General features: G+C 50.6%; 1 protein-coding gene across 1 annotated transcript; it reads right to left on the reverse strand.

Annotated features, from left to right (window-relative positions):
* Positions 1–299: 299 nt before the first annotated feature.
* On the reverse strand, positions 300–21,847 carry PIGU (phosphatidylinositol glycan anchor biosynthesis class U). The gene is made up of 12 exons (XM_075438833.1): positions 21,675–21,847; positions 19,405–19,469; positions 18,051–18,110; positions 17,038–17,100; positions 15,375–15,484; positions 13,580–13,680; positions 11,550–11,647; positions 8,390–8,544; positions 7,746–7,889; positions 6,812–6,936; positions 4,802–4,944; positions 300–1,789 (listed from the first exon to the last, which is right to left on the reverse strand). The coding sequence occupies exons 1-12, from the start codon at positions 21,802–21,804 to the stop codon at positions 1,676–1,678; spliced, it is 1,308 nt and encodes a 435-aa protein (XP_075294948.1). The 5' UTR covers positions 21,805–21,847; the 3' UTR covers positions 300–1,675.
* Positions 21,848–22,094: the final 247 nt, after the last annotated feature.

Consider the following 22,094-nt stretch of genomic DNA (forward strand, 5'->3'; position numbering starts at 1 on the left):
CGCTTGTTTTCCCTCCTGAGATCTATGCTTGCTCTCGGGTGCCCTCACGACTCCTCCATGGGCCTCTCGGTGCCTCCCAGAGCCCCCACTCCGCCGCTCGCCCCCCACCTTCAGCCCCTCCCAAACACAGAGCACACGAGAGCCGTTGAAACCTCGCTTGGTTCATCACGCTCCTGGCCATGGCACGCAGCCGGCGGCCGAGCGCAGCCCTGCTGCACCGCCAGCCCTGGGCGGCACGGCCGAGCGCGGGGGGCTGCGCCGGGCTCGGACCAACCACCCCCCAAGCGCTTCACAGCAGTGCAGTAAGGCAAAGTTTTAATCATCCAGAAAGAAAGAAGAGCTCTTTGCACAACCGCCCGGGCACAGCGGTCTCGCTGCCGCCCTGCACCGGGCAGGTTGGTTCAACGCCGTGACGTTCCCAGCCCTTCGGATTTGTCTTGGGATCAGTGGGGAAAGCGGCTGCGAGCAGCCCTTCCCGCTGCGGGTACCGCAGAGCAGGGAGCCGGCGCTGGGGCTTCGCCCCCGTGGGCCACGCTCACGGGGGGGCCAGCAGCGAGCAGGGCTGAGCTGAGGGCGGGGAGCGGTGGGGAAGCCACGGGGCAGAGCCGCGACGGAGCCCTCCACGCACAGCCACGAGGCCCCGTCACGGTCCTCGCAAGGGGGTGACGCGGGGAAGGGCTCGCCCCGCAGCGCGAAGCGGCCGCACAGCACCAACAGCGGCGGCCGAGGCTCCTGCTGGGTTTGATCTGCAGCCTCCGAGGGGAGATTTCGAGGCCTCCTGGTCCCCAGCCCAGGCAGGAGCTCCCGCGTTCTGCGCCCAGGCTGCTGCGCCGACAGCGGGGTAGCGCGAGCCCTGCACTGCCCAGCTTTGCTGCCCTGCAGAAACAAGGACTTTCTCCACCGTAGTGTTCCTTCTTCTGAGGCCTGCAATGCCTCCACGCAGCTCCCGCCATGGACGTGCCGGTGTTGCGCCCACGGGATCCAGCAGTTACCCAGCCCCCACCCTGCTCCCGCTTTCACCCCAGTTCCAGTTCTGACCAGTGTTTGAGCTCCAAGCTGTGGCAGCAGCTTCCGCCGTCCTCCTTCCAGCAGGACGTTCATCCTTGGTCACCACTCGTTTCACAAGCGCCCACCGTGCCCGAGCACGGGGGATTTCCCCAGATCCCCAACAGCAGGAGAACCACGGAACGGCATCTGCAGCCCGGGCTCCGAGGTCCCCAAGGCTTGTGCCAAGCAGGAGCATTACTGGTCGAAGCAGTGAAGGGGCAGTTTCCGGGAGAAGCAAACATCTCCAAGAAGCAGTGATAGCAAAGTAAACAGTTTATGGCCTGAGCTCTTTCTGTGCCAGAGATTCAGCCCTGGTTCTAGCTCAGACACTTTCTCCAGGAACCGGAGAACTTGGGACTGCCCCGCGTTGATGGCCGAGGTCGCAATGGGAAGCACAGCTGAGGGAAGCAGGGAGATGCTCCAAGGGAGGCACTGCAGCTCCTGCCAGCAGCTCTTCCAGCTCACAGCCCACAGCTCAGGAGGGTACTTCCCAGAAGAACCTCAGCCCTTTCTCTCAGTAGGTATCACTCCCAAAGTCAGACCTCGTACAGGGAGCCTTCCTCACCCAGCCCAAGCTCTGCATGTTCCTTAGAGTGGTCCATGTCCAAGGGAATGGTGGGCACAATGCTTATTTCAACACAAGCATGGCCTCTGTCCCGTCTTGCCTCGTCAAATGGAGTCCGTGAGTGAGGTAGTACTCCCGCCGGAGGAAGGCATAGAAATAATCCGAGATGAGCAGGATCTGCAGGAGAGAGATGTTCAGACCCATCAGTGATACTGCAGACCAAGGAATAAGAAGCGACACGTGTTTGTGGCAGACCCTGACGGGGTGTCAGAAGTTCTTGGGCCGTTCATCACACTCTGTGAGACCCTGCGAACACTGCTCGCCCACTGCCCTGCAGTACTACGCCAAGGGAGACTTCATCCATTTGTTGCACTACCAGAGTGTTCTCACAGACACCTCCACTAAGGAGACAGCAGCTCCACAAACTGGCCAAGATCTTCGGCAACGCCAGCTCCATCTGTGCCACCGCTTCAGCGACCGCCTCAGCCTCAGCCAGAGGACTCCTTCCGCGCAAGCGCTGCCACGCAGTTCAACCCGAACGCCGACAGCCTCTTGCTGCCGGGCGCTACTGAGCACTTCTCAACTGTGATGTTGTTTTTCAACTGCCACTTCTACTCAGAAAGGGTAAGAATGGAATAGAACAGAATAATTAAGGTTGGAAAAGCCCTCTAAGGTCACCAAGTCCAACCATCACCCCAACACCCCCACGCCTGCTAAACCACGTCCCCAAGTGCCACATCCCCACGGTGTCTGAACCCCTCCAGGGATGGGGACTCCCCCACTGCCCTGGGCAGCCTGGGCCAAGGCCTGACCACTCTTCCAGTAAAGACATTTTTCCCAATATCCAACCTGAACCTCCCCTGACACAACTCGCAGGCCAGCTCCCCCGGTCAGCCTTAGCAAGCAGAAGCTTCGGCAGTTTAACAAAACAACACTGACCGGGCTAAGGGCTGCAGAGAAGAGCTGAAACGTCGGGGCTGTGGCTTCACAGTGCAACGCCCAGAAGCAACACCAGACAAAAGCACTTCTTCCCCCCCCTCCCCCCCACTTCTGCACCTCCTTCCTGCCCCTGTGCCGCTGTGCCACCTCCGTGCAGCAGCCAGCCCTGGGTGTATGTCTGCACGCTGTCCCCCCGAGGCGGTGAGCAGAGCTGGCTGTCCCCCCGACGCTCCCCGGGGCCAGGCCGGAGCGTGCTGCTGCTCACACTGTCCCCTGTCACTGAGGAGACGGGCACGCCTCGGGCTGGCATCGCCGCCGGCCACGCCGCAGCGTGCGATCCCAACTGCAGCGCCGTGCCGAGGAACCGCAGCGAACACGGAACCCCGGCGTGGGGATCACGAGCTCCCTCCCCTCCTCAGCCCCACCTCGGCTGCGCCGAGGCACCACGCCGTGACTGCTCCCCGGCCTAACAGCACTGAGGACGCGAGAGCGGGGTTAGTGGCTTTTCTAAAGCAGCCACCTTGGAGCAGCCGCCTTTCCAGGAGCGGGCTGGGCTGCTCAGCAGAGCCGTCTGTCCCTGGTCTCCTGCAGCGGGACCCTTCCCCGGGAACGCTGGCCTCTCCGTCACATCACCAGAGCAGACAACCCTTCCAGCGCCCGACCACGCTGGCAGTTGTTGTCCCAATGCCACTCGCATCCATTTCCCCGGGGAACTGGCTCTGGGGAGAGCCTCACCCAGGGCACGCCGCAGCGTGGAGGGGACGGAGCGAAGGGAGCCAGGCTGCCAGCCGGAGCCTGCCGCGGTCACCGCCAAACACAGCTGCTGCGGAGACGGCTCAGGGGCAGGACAGGAGGGTATGGAGGACGCAGGGGAGGCCGAGGGAAAGAGAAACAGGGCTGCAGGATGCTGAGGCTGGAGGAGACAGTGCGAAGGAGAACAGACAGAGAAGGGCAGGGGTGCCCAGGGAGAGCGGAAACAGCCACGCTTACCCCGTCCGCTTGTTTTCCTGAACACCGTGGCTGACTGCTGACATCCTGGATCAATATGGTTGATTTTACTTCCAACTAAACCTCTCTGCAGATGTCTTAATGGGAAAAGCAAGAGCTCAGGTCAGTGGGGATGAGGGCTAGCTCTTGCTTGCGAGGAAATCAGAAAGCAGATTTTTGCTCTGGCTGCGTTTAAACCTTGCAGGATCTGCTATGACCTTCTCAGCGAGGAAATAAAGTCCTCTGGGAATATCAACACCTGCCATCTCTCATTAAAGTTTTACTGTTCCTCTCATTTCATAGCCAGACTTGTAGTTAGAGTGCTAACGAAACACTGCCTAATTCCTACAAGCCCCTCTTGGTAGCACCTCTGTCCGCCCTCTCCACCCCCTCGCTGCACGGAGTCTCTTTTTGCTTTCACAGAACGGGTGTTTGTCCCCATTTATCGAGAGGGTGGGGGATGTACAAGCAGGTGATTCTCATCCCCTGGCAAAACTGCTGCTCTAGTCTTAGGAGAAGCAGACAAACATAAATGGCTGCGGCACGTTCAAAATAAAGGCAATTTTAAGAAGAAATGAACATTCTGCTCACTCGCATGTGAAACTGCCCCAGGGCTTAGGGCCGTAAGAAATAGCGCAGGAAAGAGGACTTAGAAAAGGTTGGAGCAGCTGTGCACATTGGATCCCACTCTCCAGGGGTGCTAAGCTCCGTTTCCCCTAACGCCAGTGAAAGTCACGTCTCCAGAATGGCCTCGAGTGCAGCAGGGAGCGCAAGCCCTGGCACGACCGGGACCCTGCACGTGGCCACAAGCCCACGTTTCAGTGAGGTGCAACGCTCAGAAGAATCGGCGCCACGTCCCCGTGTGCAGACAGTCCTCATCTGCCTGTCGTCTGGCCCCGCTGCTGCTGCCCCACGTCTTCTTCCACTTTCCCCCTTAGCTCACCTTCTCCATTCCCATGTGCTCTTAGTCCTGCCACACCAAGCTCTTCCTTTGCTATCCGGCAGCAGCCCAGGTAACCTGCAGTACAGCCCGGGTGGATTGTTACGCTAGAGCTCAAATACTGCCAGAGCTCTGTCCCCTTTGCGTGCCAGAAGGTGAGGACTAGGTGGGTTTCAGCTGGAGCAAGGAGAGGCAGGGAGCTACGACGCAGTACTGCAACGGATGCAAAGAGCCAGACGCCTCCCGCAGAATTCGCCGCGGCCGACAGACACCCGACCCAGTGACCCACCCAGAGTGCAGCCTCGCGGCCTCGCTCTGCTCACCTGCCCTACGTTGAAAGTCAACGTGATGGCATAATAAAAATTGGAGTTGGCGCTTCCTGCATAAATCCATAGGTGCCACAGAACGGGGAACAGGAAGGAGCAGACAATGAGCACACAGGACAGGATGAAGATGTTCCGGAGGACTGCAAAAGAAAACCAAGCTGTTAAAATGCTGCTTCACCGAGCAGCCACGCTCACGCAGCCAGCCACAGAATTCAGGGTATGTGCGGTGGGGAAGGCGCACTTGCCAACACATCCTTCTCGCCAATAATCTCTCACATTTTGCTTTAATAATTTCCTGGCTAGCTTTTATAAGAAATCCACTATATTTCCCTTTAAAATAAATACTTCTGCCTTTGCTTGAGTGTGAAATCCTCATCTGTAGCTCTGTCCTTCTGGGTCCTGCTTCCAAACTCTCTTTCTCAGAGGACTTTGGCTTTTTGGGTGCCTGCACCGCAGTAACTGGCAGTCTCGAGCAGGGCCTTTCCACTAGCATCACGACTCAGAGAGCAGAGCACGCCGCTCCCCAGCCTTGTCAAGCTGATGACAAAGGAAAAAACCAAACCTGCGGGCCATAAGAAAAAAAGACACTTTCTCGGGAGGTGGCAAGGGAATGCGAGCACCACAAACGGAGGACACTCACCCAGGCCAAATGTGCTGACAAACAAACGACCTGGGGAGGTGTAAGTGTGGCCAGAATCCATTAGTCTGCGTGAGTACGTGTCAGATGGACAAAAACCAAGCGCAACTTTGTCTAAAAGAGCTAGGAACTACCAGGCCAGAAGAGACTTTGGTTTCTGTGGATGACTCATGCCTGTCCTTTGGCAGCAGTGTTCTAATTCATCCCGGCACTCGTGTTGCTGTGCTTGGCTACAGCTCAGACAACGTCCCTGAAGGTAACTGAAAGACTCCCAATCATTCTGCGAGGGGGCCATCTGACATTTGAAGAGCATTGTCACATCCAAACCTGTTCAAACTTGTCTTTTTAAGCTTCTTGTGCAGGAGGTCTGTTCACCCCCCCGTGGGCTGGGAGCACGTGATCGATGACTGTCCCTCTCACTGCTCACAGTCCCCTCACCTGCATGCTTGGAACGTGCAGCCGAACTACACTGAATGAGGGCTTCTCAGCAGTACCTCACCTGCTACGGCTGTGACGTGCTCAGGGCTAGCCCGGGGCTTCCTGCCCTGTTTTATCACAGCTGCTTTGGCCTTAGCTTTCCTTAGTCTGGAACTAACAGAGCAGATGGTCACCAAGTCTCTCGACCACTGATTACGTCTCCGGGCAGCAGGCAGACTAGCTGTCCATAAACACGTTTGGCCCGGGTTAGAGAAGGCTGCAGTAAGAGGCCCGGACAACCTGGCAGGGCTGGTCAAAGCAGTCGGTTTAAGCAAGAAACACCAGAAAAAATACAGCACTTCCAAATTTCCCCGGTGTGGCAGGTTCTAGAGACTGAGTGTGAAAATTGTCAGGAAGCTCTCTGGTGATTTAAAGAGCTCAAGAGGTTCTTCATGAAGCATGTAAGAAAAACTAGACAGCTGCTTGGAGTAATTCAGTTCCTTTCACTCTCAGCAACCAAGCAGATGCAAACCAAAGGACCGCTGCGAGGTGCAGGATTTTCAGGCTGAGGAACTCACCAATTGCAGGAGCAGTGTTCAAATTACACAGCCTTAAATGGGAGTGAAGCACTTGAAGGGTGGATGCACTTGAAATAAGCCACATCCCTTGTGCAGGACTGTAAAAGGTTCTTACAAAAAAGTTAATCTTGAGAACAACTTGGAGAGAGGGGGAAGATAAGGTACAAGTGAAAAATCCCTCCTTGACCAATTTCAACTGTAGTCCTAAAGACATGTTAGACACTTCTATCACCAGAAAAATCAAGCCTCCCTCCAGACACCCCAAGGAGGCCACAAGAGCCTGCAGACTTGGGCCTCGTCCGGCTTAGCGGTGGCAATTATCGGACAGGCCATTTCCCCTTCCAGATAAGGAACCATCAAACACAAAGCACTTACATCTGTAAAGGTGGCTCCAGACTGGAAGGAAGGCCATGTACAGTGCAACGTCTCCCACAGTGGGATAGGACTTGAAGATAGAAATGATTGCAATCTGGACAAACATGAAGAACATGGGGTGTTCCCTAGAAGGGGTAAGACACAAAGGATCAGAAGATGCAGTAGGGTCTCTGGAAACTGGAAATAATTATCAGCATGGGCACAAATGTACCGGGGGATAGGCTCAAACAGGCTCTCGGACCCCTGTTCCCTCCAAACAAGCCTCTGAGTGCTGGGTGGGGCAGGCTGAGCTGCTCTGCAGAGAAGCAGTGTGAGGGGATTCACACCTGCTCACTGCCCTCACACAGAACCTTCAGGCCTCTACTCAATGTACATTTATACAGTTGGTCATCTGGGCCGCCCTTCCCCAGCTCTGTCTTATTCACCAAAAAGCAACCAGCACCTCCTCTCTCAAGGTTATTTGGACAAGCACACAGTTATCCCTCTGGTGCGTCATGATGTCTGTACCCATTCCAAGCCAGCACAACAAGCTCACTGAGAATCCAGGCATGTTAATGGGTGTATTTATCAGGGGGAAGGGTAACGTTCTCAGCACAGTCTGCTAGCAATGTCCCCCGTTTTCACTTTTTTTCCTGACAATAAAGAACTTGAAGTTCCAGCCATGAGTTCTTGCTTTCTGACTACACTGGCTTATGCTGGCAGGGAGCAGGCACCTCTATCGCCTAAATTTCTGCTTTCTCTTTTGATGCCTGTGACACATCTCAACTCACTCTATTTCAGAGGAATAAAGACTGAAACTTTGGGAAATGCAGAGGACAGGCCCTGTTAAAAAAAAAAAATTCTGTTTCAGGCTTCTAGATCCAGACATCCGAGGCCTTATAAGCTTCCACCAGACAACTGAGTGTAAAAAAAACTAGCAGAGAAACATACTTACTTTAGCTTTATTGCCAAGGGAATGGTGTAGAAGAACACGTTGATTTGAAACACACATACGAAGAAAAGACTAAAGTGTTCAAACATCTCTGCAAAGAAGTACCAGAAAAGGCCAATATTGGGTGTCAGATCTGGAACGGAAAGGCTGAAATTTCAAAAGAAAAGCCAAGGTAACATTTTTAAATGGTTGTTGTTCACTGCCCCGCTTCTGTTACGTTAATTAATCATTGTGTGCTACTGGTTGGAGGACCTGTATTTTAAATCCATGGAAGGGAACCAAAGGGGTGAAAACCTGAAGAGAAAAGGGACTAATCCTTCCCTGTGCCCCAGCAGGATTTAAACCGTTCCCAAGTAGACGTTTCTCCAGAGATAAAAATTTCACAGCCGTGGTAGCTGAACGACCAAATCCATTTCCAGTCATCTCAGTGGAAAACACCTCCTGTCTTCTCTAATTCTTGCTGTTACTTAATTAACAGAAGCTGGCTCGTGCCTGCTTTCCTCCACACACTCTTTCTTTTCTTGCATTGCCAGCAAAATCACAGATCGTGCCCTCCTTAGGACAGGGAGTGGGGCACCTGTGTGTGATGCACAAGAAACAACATGGGGGGGCTAGGCAGAAAAAACAGTAAGAATCCTTATACTTACATAAACCCGTAAACAGATGGGATAAAATCCCAGGAGTTGAGGAGGAAGAAGGAGAGGCAGATGATGACCACCAGGCTGCACAGGTACAGGGATGCATACTGCATGGTGTAGAGCCAGAAGTTTTTACTTTTCAGTTTTACTGGTATGAACTGACGCTGAAAACGAAATACAAGCAGACAGGTATCCCTCATCAGGTGGAAAGCCACAAGAAAGCCTGAGTGGTCAGAACATCATTTTAAAGCGATGAAAGAAAGCATCAAACACTGGCACTATGGCACTGGAAGGAGCAGCTCTCAAGAACAGTCCGCTTGATGTTCTTCACTCTGGCCAATGAAGTCATACACAAAGCACGCATTCCCAGAACTGTGCCTGGACATGCTAAGCTGGTCGCTTCTGCTTGCAGCGAGTCAAGACTCAAGCACTCAACGTATGATTCACACACACCTCCTCACAGCTACGCTTGTATCTTAGATGTTTGCAATAGCTGCCTGCCTTCTACTGCATGAACCCACATCAACTGGGGGAGCGAGAGTCCTGCTCCATGACCACCAAGCTGTGATGCCAGGTCCCTACCACACAGACCGGCTGAAATCGGGGCAAGAGGACATCCAGTGGGTTCCTACGCACCAAGGAGCCCCTCTGAAAGGCTGCCTCCTCAAAGACAACTGCTGCGCTCCTGCCACTGCCACACGTCCTGACAGGTCAGCCACAAGCCCTTGTCACTAAACCTGACATTGGGGTATCTCATCCCAAGAGGTCCCCTGGCTGCATTCGTAAAGACAAATACATGCACAGGGGCAAACACCTTTGGGAACTGCTCAGAGTTCTGCAGCTCCACGTCAGGGAGGTATCTTTTCCATTTGGTACCAGCGTTTACACTGGCAGGAGACGCACAGAGAGCCACCTCTAACTGGTGTGGGTTCTGTGTAAAGCGTGCTCCGTTTTCTCAGTCATAGTGTTCCAGTGTTGCTGGAAGAATACAGGCAAGTTTATCAAGGATTTTTGGCAGGACAGGTTGGGAAGTGCCGGAGAAAAGCTATTCAGTTCTGCACAAAGAACGCATTTACAAATCTGGATAAAAGAACACACACTAGCAGATCCCCTCTAGCAGCTGCAAATCAGGCACTCACATAGCAAAGCACTCGTTGCTGCCTGTGAATACAATGCTTGTACTTTACTGTCTCTTCACTTTGACCATAGCTAAAAGAGAACAAGTTAAACCAAAATACAAAATATGTAAACACTCCTAAAAGTTATCAAACTAAAAAAGCAACACTGACTCTGCAGAAATTTTTGTCTTGCAAAGAGTAATAATAATAAAAATTCTGAAAAAAAGTAAGAGACGTTCACGTCAGATAGTCAGGGAGAGAAAATGGACTAGAACGGACTGTCCAGTCTCTTTTGAAGCTCAGCGATCTGAGAACAGGCTGTGAGGAACCTGTAGTTAAGATTAGCTATAAAAATCATGAGGGAGACAGGACAGAAGCAACCAAGAAAGACTGGCGAAACACTCAACAGTAGGACTTTCAGAATGGCAAAAATAATAAAAATTATCACCTAGTGGTCTGTGAATTGAGATGAGTCCTCTGCCAGCGGTGACAGCCTCCCCTTGCTCCCATGTCAGAGTAAGACTAGCAAATGATCGGTTTTCATTAAGTGCATTATAATTTGGACTCTCTATTAAATCACTGTTGACAGTATCAGCACAAGAGCTGAGAGAGAGACCGGCAGGAAGCAAGGAGGCAAAGCGGCGCTGAACCCACCCTCTCGCAAAGAGCTGCCTCAGCTTTCAGCCCTAGCTCTGCCTGCGGCTGTGCCTACAGCCTGCTGCCGGGCTAGCTCTGCCCGCAGCAGCGTCCGTCTGTCCAGGCACTGCGCACCCGGGAATGATCAAGGTCAGCCCTCCCGGAATTCAGGGGTCCTGCCAACGGGCAGGGAGAAACGACAAGGGCAATCAACCACTTCTGCAAGCGCGTGCCCTTTGCCATTGAACTCCAAATCAGCATTTCCGAGTTTGAGTGATTCAAACGTACGGGTCCTCATTCCTCCTCTCCAGGTCTGAAATCCTCACTGCTATTCACACAACGTAAAGAACAGCACTTCTTTCGGGCAAGCTAAACAGCAGCCTGTTCTGCAGATGATTTTCTGTGCCCTTCCCTCTATGCACAGGCATCCCCATTAAAGCTCCAGACTTTGGTCTGAGCTGGTTTGAGGAGAGTCACAGAATCACACAGAATCACAGAATGTTTGGGCTTGGAAGGGACCTCTGTGGGTCACCCAGCCCAACCCCCTGCCCAAGCAGGGTCACCCAGAGCAGGCTGCACAGCACCGCGGCCAGGCGGGGCTGGAATATCTCCAGAGAAGGAGACTCCACAGCCTCCCTGGGCAGCCTGGGCCAGGGCTCTGTCACCCTCAGAGGGAAGAAGTTCTTCCTCATCTTCAGCTGGAACTTCCTCTGCTTCAGTTTGTGCCCGTTGCCCCTTGTCCTGTCGCTGGGCACCACTGAAAAGAGCCTGGCCCCATCCTCCTGACACCCACCCTGCAGATATTTATAAGCATTTCTAAGGTCCCCTCTCAGCCTTCTCTTCTCCAGGCTGAACAAGCCCAGCTCCCTCAGCCTTTCCTCGTAGGAGAGATGCTCCAGTCCCCTCCTCATCCTCGCAGCCCTCCGCTGGACTCTCTCCAGTAGCTCCTCATCCTTCTTGAACTGGGGAGCCCAGAACTGGCCACAGGACTCCAGATGAGGCCTCACCAGGGCAGAATAGAGGGGAAGGAGAACCTCCCTCGTCCTGCTGGCCACACTCCTCTTGATGCACCCCAGGAGCCCGTTAGCTTTCTTGGCACCCAGGGCACACTGCTGGCTCATGGTCACCCTGTCGTCCACCAGCACACCCAGGTCCCTCTCCACAGAGCTGCTCTCCAGCAGGTCAGCCCCAGCCTGTACTGGTGCCTGGGGTTGTTCCTCCCCAGGTGCAGGACCCTGCATTTGCCCTTGTTGAACCTCATCAGGTTCCTTTCTGCTCAACTTTTTGGGCAGAGTCACTTTTTCTGAAACTTTTTCTGAAACTCAGGACTTGCCCAACTCCCCTCTCAACAGCCAAGGACTGTCCCTGCACAGCTACAGGAAGACAACAGATACCAACAGTTAGAAATCATCTACCTGCAGGAGGTAAAGGAGTGCTGGAGCAAACAATGTGAGAGGGTAGAGTGACTGGTACGTTGCTAAGGCCAGGAACACAGCACTGAGGAAGGCACTACCTGAAAAGAAAAGGAAAATGTTTATTTGTAAGGAACATTTAACGTAAACAACCTTACAGAAGGGAAGTCCAAATGGGAAGAAACGCAGAACCTATGCAGGGGCTTTACAAATATCAGAACACCACTTAAAGGCGTTTTTAGCAGAATGTGTCCTGGAGAGTGTCCTTTCCTTAACTACATTTCGAACGGAGAATGACTCATGCCAAGGTGATTCTCCCACAAGACGTAACTCCTGACTGGTTTACATCTCCTGCCATTCACACACAGAAAGAGTTTCATGTCATTCAGTCTCTATACAGGCCGTGCTGGCCGGTGTTTACGCACAGCAATGCATTCACTTCGGTCACATTCGCATGAAAACAGCTGTTGTGCCCATACTGAGCACGCTGGATAACCTCGTCACCAGAAGGTGTCAGGGCCCTCAGCAAAGCTCTGTGAAAGAGAGCATGCGAAAGTCTGCAGCTGAAGGAATGCAGTGGCATTAGCCCTACTTCCCAGGTACCTAGACTGAGGAGCAGAAAGATTAGCACAGATTTTCCAAGCGGTCTTAAAAATACGAATGCCTTTACTGAGGAAGCTTTATTTGAGGTGTCTCAGGCTGAGCTAAGTGCCGAGTACTCACATTGCCCAACTATCAACATCAGAAATCAAGTCCAAAACGTCCCAGGTTAAACAATAAAAACACAAGCACCTGGTGCAGTAGCCTGGTTATAGCTTTCAGTGGACTAATTGTCAGCCTGCTGACATCAAATGCTCGGTAAGCTTCTCTCTGCTCCCAGCTTTGGGAAGAGAAAATCTAGGATTACCTAGTGAAGAGCCTTCTCCATTCAACCACACTCTCCTAGACAGAAACCTCCCTACCCTCTATTGTATTGAGTGTTTAATTCTGCACAGATCTAAAGAATTTGTACCCAGAAACCAGCCGTAATCCGACAGTCTCTCCTTGCCCACTTTAACACCCAGAGGCTGCCACACTCCCAGTCAGGGAGATAACACAGGGGGCAGCCACTCCAGTTTTGTCCATGATGGACCTATTCATCTCAGCGTATCAGTGAACAGTCAAAAATCAGTTTAACTAAATGGACCCCACTCACTTGCTTTTGCAAATGCTTTTAAATCAATACCCCTCCTGCCTCAATCAGTCAACAACTGGAAGAAAACTCTTTTGGGAACACTAGCAAAACCAATCTGTAGCAGCTTTCTTTGTAATACCTGGGTCTGGGTGCTGCTGGAGACAAAAGTTCACACTGACCCTCCCTCTCATCCAGCACAGAACTCCTAAAACTTGTATGACCAGTACAAATCATATGCTAAAAGACTTTAGCACTATCGAGTCATAAAAGAAACAGAAACCTGGCATTATGCACAAAATGAATGAAACGGCTATTCTGTCGCAGCCTGCTCAGCTGGGCCGCTGTGGGTTTGGGTTACTGTTTCTGCTTCCCCAAAGCACAATTAGCTCATTTCAAACCAAGGTTACAACTGTGAATGACAGCCAAGCAACAGCTACAGGCAACTGCTTGCCTTTGAATAACAAAGACACACTTTGAAAATAAATCATATACGACCCCTGAAGTGCATATTCACGTACAAAAGAAAGAGCAGCACAGCATTATGTTCTCCTACACACAGACACACATCTCTTCATAAACAGAAAACTATTCAAAGTCATCCAGGAAAAGGAGTTATTTTTTAGAGATTAAACTCCTAGGTAGACTGAGATGAAAGCGAGTTTTGACTCGACTGTAAAATCTCTTGATCTCTTGTGATTTCAGGGAGAACTCTGTCCTCGCTCCAGTCCCCGTTTCTGACGTGTTTCACTGAGATCTTTGTAGCAACCGTATCTGTAACGTTCCACCTCAACTGAATTTCTGCTGATTTTCTAATTTTCATAGAAAGACATAATGAACCGCTTTTAGTTCACTGCGTTACCTTTTATTGTAGCCAAAATGAAGAATGCAATGACAGTGTTGTTGATGGCACAGGTGGACTTTGCCACACAAGACATCACAGTGTAGGGGTTTAACAGGTAGCTGAAAAAGAGCAAAGCTTGAGTTACATTCAAAGGAGACAGCATCTAATTGAAGAGATGTGCAAAGGAAAAACATGCAATTTGCCATTTCTTTCTGCTTATTTACACTTGATGGGATCCCCACATCATCAAATTAATTTAGTGGAACAGGTGCTTTAGTCTGGAGCAAAAAACAGGTCCCTGGACTGTAGCCTTGGACACAACGGCCTCGGGGAGCACGCTGGAGGAAAGGAGACAGTTGGGGAGATGCAAGTTCTGTCCTAGAAAATGACTACCAAAAATGTTCCTTGCTTTGCAGAAACATTGTGCATTTATCAGTCAGACCCAGGAACACTGGGTCCAAAGTAAACTCTTTCTGCTACTCACACCTACTGGCCCTGAGAAAGTAATAAAAATAAGCAGATAGGAAGATGGAAACAAATCCTGAGACATTAGTGGAGTTTCCCTCAACCCAATTGCACCTGCGCACTCCTGCTATGGTGGAGCAATCACTTATGTTCACCACGACAGAATCTGAGCAGAAAACCTGCCAGCTATGAAAATCTGGCATATTTTGATTGGAATTGTGGAAAGACAGCAAACTCCAAACACCTTTACCTTCCAGAATGCGGCCACACTTTAGTTAGTAAGGATGCCTGCTCCTTTTGGAAATAAGAATTACAATAACCTCAAAAGCACAGAAAAATGTTTGGAAGGATTACCAATACAGTAAGAAAGACAATGTATCGATCAGCCTTGCTAATAACTAAATCAATCATCAGAGTGAGTAGACAGGGCTGATGATTTCCTAATTATCTCTGTACATCAACATTTCTCCCACTTCTTCGAGTCCCAGTCCGGCTTTTTTCTGTGTTCCCAGTGAGACAGCCTACTGCAGGACAGGTACAGCTTCATGCCAGCTTTGCTGTGGTAATATTACATCGTTGCAGAAAACAATTTGCAATTTACAGACTCTACCTTCCTCACCCTGGGGAAATTACCATTTTACAAAATTTGTAAGAAAATAACAAAAAATAACTTCTCTAGTGGAAAACTCTCTCTGACACAGACTAATTCAGATAATAATTCATTTACGTTAAAAACCCCAAGAAAAAAAATCATTCTTTGACATTAAGTACTTTGTTTGTCTATTATTTATTTTAGTAGAAGCTTTCTGAAATAAAAAAAAAAAGTTTAGTACACAGAGGAACACCAAGACATGTTATTATTAAGATGACAACCTGAAAATATCTTTGAATTATTATAAGCAATTCTGGGATATTCAAGCTGTGATATTCGGCAAACATTATGTTCGACTGCTCAAAAATTCTGCTAACTTTTCAGAAAAGACACCTGAGACATTGGGGAGGCATAAAATCAGTTCTGATGACATTAGCATTATAAAATAAATGGGAACGTGATCTGTGCAGACACAACACTCTTCCTGCTGTACTAATGACCTTATGTGGTTGAGCTGGTCTTAGAGGGCCTGAATGAATTTACTGGTTGGCAAGAAACATTTGGAACAGCATCTGCTTTTCACTTTCACCCCAGCTATTCAGGGCTAGGGATTTTTATGTATAACAGGAAATTCAGAATTTCAGGCTGAGGGCAGAATCTTCAACAAACGTTGAAGCCCCAAATCAGACAAATCAAACCCACAGGGAGCAGAGGAACCGCAGCAGCCCACTGCAGCCTGCAAGAGGCGATACTTACAACAGTGCTACCTTGAGGGGGATGTAGTGCATTTCCATGGGCGTCCGGATGAGTTCAGCCACATCTGGCGCATACTTATCCAGTTCTATTAGGAGCTTCTGCTTTTTGAACTGAACAAGGGAGAATGACTGTCAGATGAGGAAAGTCATTATTTCTTATTACTCCACATTTCCACTACTGTGGAACATAAATGAGCCCCAGGTGCGAGCCAAAACTGCTGTTATGTGAGGTGTTGCACAAGCAGAACAAAAACCCACTCTCTTCTCCCAAATACTTTACAACTTAAGTGGAAGCCAGGAGAAAGTAGAGAATCTCTACTTATTTGAACTTCCTTAATTACCTGTGTCTAGCTCTTGACACAGCTAACAGTGAACTCACCACACTGGAGCTGAATACTTTCAATCTTCCTAAAGCCTGTCTGGATCTCCAACGAAAAGCTGACTTTACAAATTCACTGTTCAACATACAAGCCCCTGAGAAACCAAGTCACAGAAGTACGTGGTCTTTGCTATTTTGAACATGGATACCTCTATGCCACATCTCCTTTCGGGACCCAAAACCTCCCTCTTTAATCCGTCTTGCTCTATGATGCTCTCTATGGAGACAAAAGAGAAATCTGAATTATGCACCTACTGAACTATGTCATAGTGAGAAAGGAGGAGAGAGATGCTGGCAATAAATTCTCAATGAGCAACGTAACTCACACGCAGGATTTTTACACATCTGCAGTTCTATCGTGAGTTCTCTCTTCAATGTCAAAGTCAGAGGTCAAGGAACAAGCACGTTGCTGGACGGGACACCACACAGACGCTGCAGAAAATGCAGCCTCCCTGTTCACGGTGCTACTGAATCACGGCCCCTCTAGGACTGCAGAAAGCACAGCACTGCTTACACAAAACGTTCTTTGAGCTGCTTCTGCGAGAGAGCTGGGAGGAATCACTGGCCTCCAAATACACGTACTTGTAATTTGAAGGTAACAAGTAATATCTGGTGTCAGACTTTCACCTTGCTCACTAGAATGATTCACTAAAATGATTTATGTCACCTCAGCATTCCTGGAAGGTTTTACTCCTTCCTTTACAGATTTCCAGTCTGTGTATTAACCCCTGCAGTGTGCAAACACAAACCATGTTCCAGGTAAAACACTCCTGTCCCTAGAAACAAAAAGTACAGAAGACTGTAGCAGGACAGAGGTGAGAAAAAGGGACTGCTCAAGTCTTGCCAAATCCACAGTAATTACATTCTGTACACTGCAAACTGCCACAACAACTGAAGGTGGGTTTTCAGGAGAAGTTCTAAAATCTCACATCCCCCCTTGTGCACTGTGACCCTAGGCTTATCTGTGTTTCACTGGCTGCCGCATTCTCCCAAGTTTCTCACATCCTTTATACTCCTTTCAGACAGTAGAACCTACACTGCTGTGACCATCATTCAGCTGCAGTGTGGTAACAGGCACTAATTTGCTTCATACTGTAATGCTGCCACAACAACACGTAAAATACCTCAGCTGTTTACCACATTCAGTCCCCATGTTTATTGATCATCCAGATACGATTAGATTTACTGCAACAAGGAGTGGTTGATACTGCATGTGTTTTCTTTGGTACAAGACAGTTGTACTTGCTGGGAGAAGAGGATCAGCAGCACTGGCAAGTCAGCTTACCACAACTTTGTTGAAGTCCTGAATGGCCAAGTAAAGGGCAACGGCAGTCAGCACATCAGTTATCTAAAAAAGCAAGGCAGAGACAGATTGACTGTAAGCAAAACAAAAAAATGGAGGAAAAGATATTGGACAGTACTGCAATGCTGAATAAGGACTCTGATCTGACTCTGCTCGTGAGAAGAAAAAACAAGCTTTAACAACATTGGGCTGCCAATTTGTACACTGTGCTCACACACCACCGCTTAACCTTGAAGCCATGAGCTATATCACAGATATCAATATTTACAAAACAAGAGAATGGGGAATCAATGGGAAAGAAACTGTTTATGGGAAGAAGTATGCGAGGGTAACAGGGAGACCCACTGGTTTAAGTAGAGCACAAGCAACACTGGGGCAGTGCCCAGCTGGCCAAATCCTCCTGTCCATTAATCCAGCACGGCAGGGCTTTGCGCTGCCCCAAACTTAGCCGGCAGCAGCACAGCCATCGGAACAACCAGCCCAAGCACAACGCAGACGGCTGTTAGCTCTGCAGGGATCCCAGGAGAGAGGCTCCCCCGGCCGGCACGAGCAGCCGGCTACATGACTTCTGTCCTTCTGAACTGCACAGAACAGTTTACAGGAGACGTCTGGAGCACTAACCTGTCTGTGCTCTCTTTGCAGGCCTGGGGTTTGGCAGTGGGTTTTAATGAGGAACATGTAAAGGCCAGGTGGGGAGGGACAAAATATTCTGACCTGTAAGAGGTAACCTTTGAAATATGAAAACAAATGGCAACTTCTCGTCCCTCTGTGGGGATACTTACCTAACCAAGAACTACAAAAAGAAGGAATATGTTCAAGGGACAAGCCCGAACGTGGATTTGTACAGAGAAAGCTGCCTTTCTCATGAAACTCTGAGCTCAGGAGGAGTATGAACTACAGGGAAGCTGGAGGTCCCCCATTCTTGCAGGAGTAAAGTCATACTCAGCACTTCACAGAATGGGACCTTTCAAGAGGAGCTTTCCAGGAACACTTACCACGAACACCAACTCCGCGTATTCAACCAGGAAGTGAAAGAGATATATTGTCAGCGGGGTCTAAAAGAGAGCAGAAGGGAAACCCACGTCAAATAACTGTTCAGATAAAACAACTGGCGATTTGAAGAGAAAAATGGAGCAGTACGATGAGAGACTGCAAAAGGCAGTTTTCCGTAGCCTCTTCTACAACGTTTTTACTTGAGAGTAAAGTGATTAAACAGAGCACACTGACTGATCTTCTTCCTCGCAACGTTCTCAGTACACTTCATAACAGACACCACTGACTTTGAAAATTATATTCTATTCCAACTTCTTAATTCTGCTAGTATAGTGATAGAGTTACAACAGAAAGCATATAAAGAACCACTTTAGAAAATAGCTTTTTCTAGAGAATCTGTTGTTTCAGGTTCTTTGCAGGTATTTTTGAAAGTATGTCCTAAATAGCTGGCTGCACTGTTTAGCCTGTTGTTTAGACGAGTCTTTTATACATCAAAAAGAAGAAGGCATGTTAAAAACATAAAGCAGTACGACTACAGTCCTATCATCCTGCTACTCCCACGGCTTTTCCCTTCTAGAGTAAGAGGAAGGGCATGTTTCTGAATTATTTCTTTGTCGGAAAAGCTTAATATGGAACTACTATATTTACATAGTGTAAATTCAGTCCTGTGAGAAAATATATATTTTTTATAAATACTTTTAAAATAATGTGATGGTATAAATAAGCATGGGAAAAAATTTCACAGTCTGGGAGAAAACTGCATCTAAAGAAGGAGAATTTATTTCAGAGGTATACAAACTACCTGCCTCACCCCTAGGTGACACTATGTACGCGCCCACCTTCAGATCAGTAAGACCACTCCAGGTCACAAAACCCCACGGGCACTTAAGTGTTTGGAGGAACGAGGCGTTTCCAAGATGAAGAATAAATGTACTGCATGCTTGTGCTAATGCTAATGTTTCTGCAAATGCGCAAACTCCAGATGCTGCTATGCAGCAAAACTGTGTCCAGACTCACAATGACACTCTGTCCCTGCTTGGGCCTCTGCTGACAGAAACATTGGGATGCGAACAGAGTATTTTACTTATTGCAGATTTCCCCTATTTCAGACTCTCCATTTGCAGTAATAGATATTACGATGCCTATTGTGCACAGCAACGAACTGTTCTGTGATGAGCGACATCTCCTCATTGCGCTGGTCACCACAAGCATCCATTGCACAGGCAGCCACACGACTCCCAGTTCTCTGAAGCCTTTGGGACAAGAGAGGTCCCCAGCCTTTGCCAGTCTGTGACCAGTAAGACTCAGAAGCGTGCCGCTTGAATCGCACCTCTGAAATGAAGCGTGCATACCGACCTCATGAAAAACAGCTCCAGAATATGGCGAGACCCCTAAATCCAGCAGAGCTAATCCTTCGACCACTGAAACACACAAAACACCTGCATTAGAATCCTGTGACGTGGGAAGAGAAAAATCTCATGATGGTAAAACTACAGTTTTTAGAACACCCATGCTCATAAGAATCTCACACTGGATCACTATCTGAATGGGTGACACAAAATCTCACGAAGCCAACAACCAGCTAGAATTGATTGCTTTCTTACTTCTGCCATGCAGATTTTTTTAGTAACTGAATGGTCAGTTGTAAACTGTTTATTTGTTACAGCTAACAATGTTCTAGCTGAAATGTCGCCTATTATGCAATACTTGCTATCTACGCTAGAGAAATACTTAATTCTAAGATGACAAATTATGACATAACATACAATTTGAATTATTTTGCCTAATTAGATGTAGAGAGACCTGAAACGTCCAAAACCACAATAAACGAGTAGAAACAAATACATGTTACCAGGCAAAAGTAAAAGCTTTATCTACTGATGAAGCTTCCTGACATTTTGCAGCCTTCATTCGGATCCTTTGCAACGATGTAACCACAGTTTGCACTGCAATGCATGCACATCCACCGATCTCCCCCTCCCTGAGCACAAAGGTGCCCTGGGGACTGAGCAGAGCACGCACTGAAAGAAGCTACGGGAAACGGGTCCACCTGTCCAGTGGGAAACGAGGCAGGAGAGAGCAGGAAGCAACAAGGGGAGAGGGACTTTGTACAAGGGCCTGGAGTGACAGGACAAGGGGTGATGGCTTTGAACTGAAAGAGGGGAGATGCAGATTAGATATTAGAAAGGAATTCTTTACTCTGAGGGTGGTGAGGCCCTGGCCCAGGTTGCCCAGAGAAGCTGTGGCTTCCCCCTCCCTGGCAGTGTTCAAGGCCAGGTTGGATGGAGCTCTGAGCACCCTGGGCTGGTGGGAGGGGTCCCTGCTCACGGCAGGGGGGTGGAACTGGATGATCTTTAAGATCCCTTCCAATCCAAACCCTTCTGTGATTCTATGAACAAGAGGTTCTCAGCTCAGCAATATGCTGGAGAAGTAGATTCTGTCTCTGCCACAAAGTTCCCGTCTGACGACAGCCCAGACTTTTCGAGCTGATCCTACCTGTGCTCCTTATTCTCTAGGTGCACCTCAGCACTCTCAGGTAGGATTCAGAAAGTAGCCATCGCTGCAAGGGAATTTCTGTGACGTACTTTGAAACTATGAAGCGTGAAGTGCTACACGCTGTGGAGCAGAGGCCTCAGGTCACCAACTGCACTTGTGCTTTTGACCTTTATTACTCTGTGTCACTGTTTTCCACCCCAAAGCTGCAAATAATTTTTCCTGCATACGACTGGATATTATTTTCCCAAAGGGCTGTCTTTAAAATAAATTAAGGTTCCTAACGGGCTCAGGTGCTGTAGAGATGAATGCCACCAAAAGCGCTGCTTAAACTGAACCCCAGTCTTCAGACAAGAATCTGAATGAGGTTGGTAACACCGTGTGGGGCCGCAAACTGCAGACGGGAAACGAAACGGTGAACAGCTCTGCGCGAAGGGACAGCCATGCGGTCGTGTCCACACTGTGAGGCCGCGCTTGCGCAGCTCCAGCGCAACGGAAGCCTTCCAGGCTGCTGAAACCCCGCGCTCAGCGCCAGCTTTTGTCATTTCTCCGCTCTGCGTGCATCTGTGACCCAGTCGCTCTGTACAAGAGCAACCAAGCTGTCCGCATGCAACAGCCCAAACTCCCTCCCCCTCCTTGCTCCCCTGCCCCTCCGTCCCCTCCCGCCTGCCGAATGCCCTCTTTTCCCTCGGGGACCACTGCCAAAGGGAGAGGAGGGCCCCAGCCCCAACCCCAGGCCTGTACAGGAGAGTCCCAGCCCCGGGTCTGTATAGGAGGGCCCCGGCCCCGGGCCTGCACAGGAGGGCCCCGGGCCCAGCGCCATCCCCAGGCCTTCACAGGAGGGCCCCGGGCCCGGGTTTGTAGAGGACAGTCCCGGCCCCGGGCCTGCACAGCAGGGCCCCGGCCCCAGGCCTGTACAGGACCGCCCCAGCCCCGGGCCTACAGCCCAGCCCTCTCCCCGCGGAGCCGCGCCCCAGGCTGGCGCCAGGCCGGGGCCAGGCCCCCGCCCGCCCGCAGCTGATCTCCGGGCCCCCGCGAGCCCGCGGCCGCCGCCCCGGCCCCTCGCTGCCGCCCCCCGGCCCTCTCCGCCGCGGCGGGGAGCGGTGCCCCGGCCCGGGCTCGCCAGGCCTCACCTCGCTTCCAGGCGTTTAACGGCGACGCCACCTCGACCCGCTCGGAGATGAAGGCGGCGAGGCTGGAGCGGTAGAGCACGGCCCGGACCGTGACGGCCGCCAGGACCACCAGCACCAAGGGGGCCGCCATCCTCGCTGCCAGGCACCAGCTGCCGCCGCCTGTAGTTCCCGGGCGGCGCCGCACAGCGCGGCGGCAATGCGCCGGCCCGGCCGCGGGGACTACATCTCCCAGGAAGCCCCGCGCCGCGCCACCTCCGCCCGGCACTGCCCGAGCGCTACGGCGAGCGCCTCGGGGCGAACTTCGCCGGAGCGCGAAGTCGTTGCGCTGCTTCCCCGGGCCCGGGCGGGAGCGGGCGGGCTGGGAGGCCGTGCCCGGCTGGGGGGGGGTTGTCCCGGGCCACGTCCCGCTGGCCGCCCCCC

Source organism: Opisthocomus hoazin, chromosome 18, assembly GCF_030867145.1.
Source record: "Opisthocomus hoazin isolate bOpiHoa1 chromosome 18, bOpiHoa1.hap1, whole genome shotgun sequence".
NCBI classification, from domain to species: domain Eukaryota; kingdom Metazoa; phylum Chordata; class Aves; order Opisthocomiformes; family Opisthocomidae; genus Opisthocomus; species Opisthocomus hoazin.

Bases quoted from the DNA above. Each gene is read 5' to 3' on its own strand.
- PIGU (XM_075438833.1), bottom strand. From the start codon at position 21,804: ATGGCGGCCCCCTTGGTGCTGGTGGTCCTGGCGGCCGTCACGGTCCGG. The intron at 11,648-13,579 runs GTAACGCAGTGA...TTTTCTTTTCAG, and splicing joins CATTTTGGCTACAATAAAAG to GTAGTGCCTTCCTCAGTGCT. The intron at 1,790-4,801 runs GTGAGCAGAGCG...TCTCTCCTGCAG, and splicing joins TGACTTTCAACGTAGGGCAG to ATCCTGCTCATCTCGGATTA.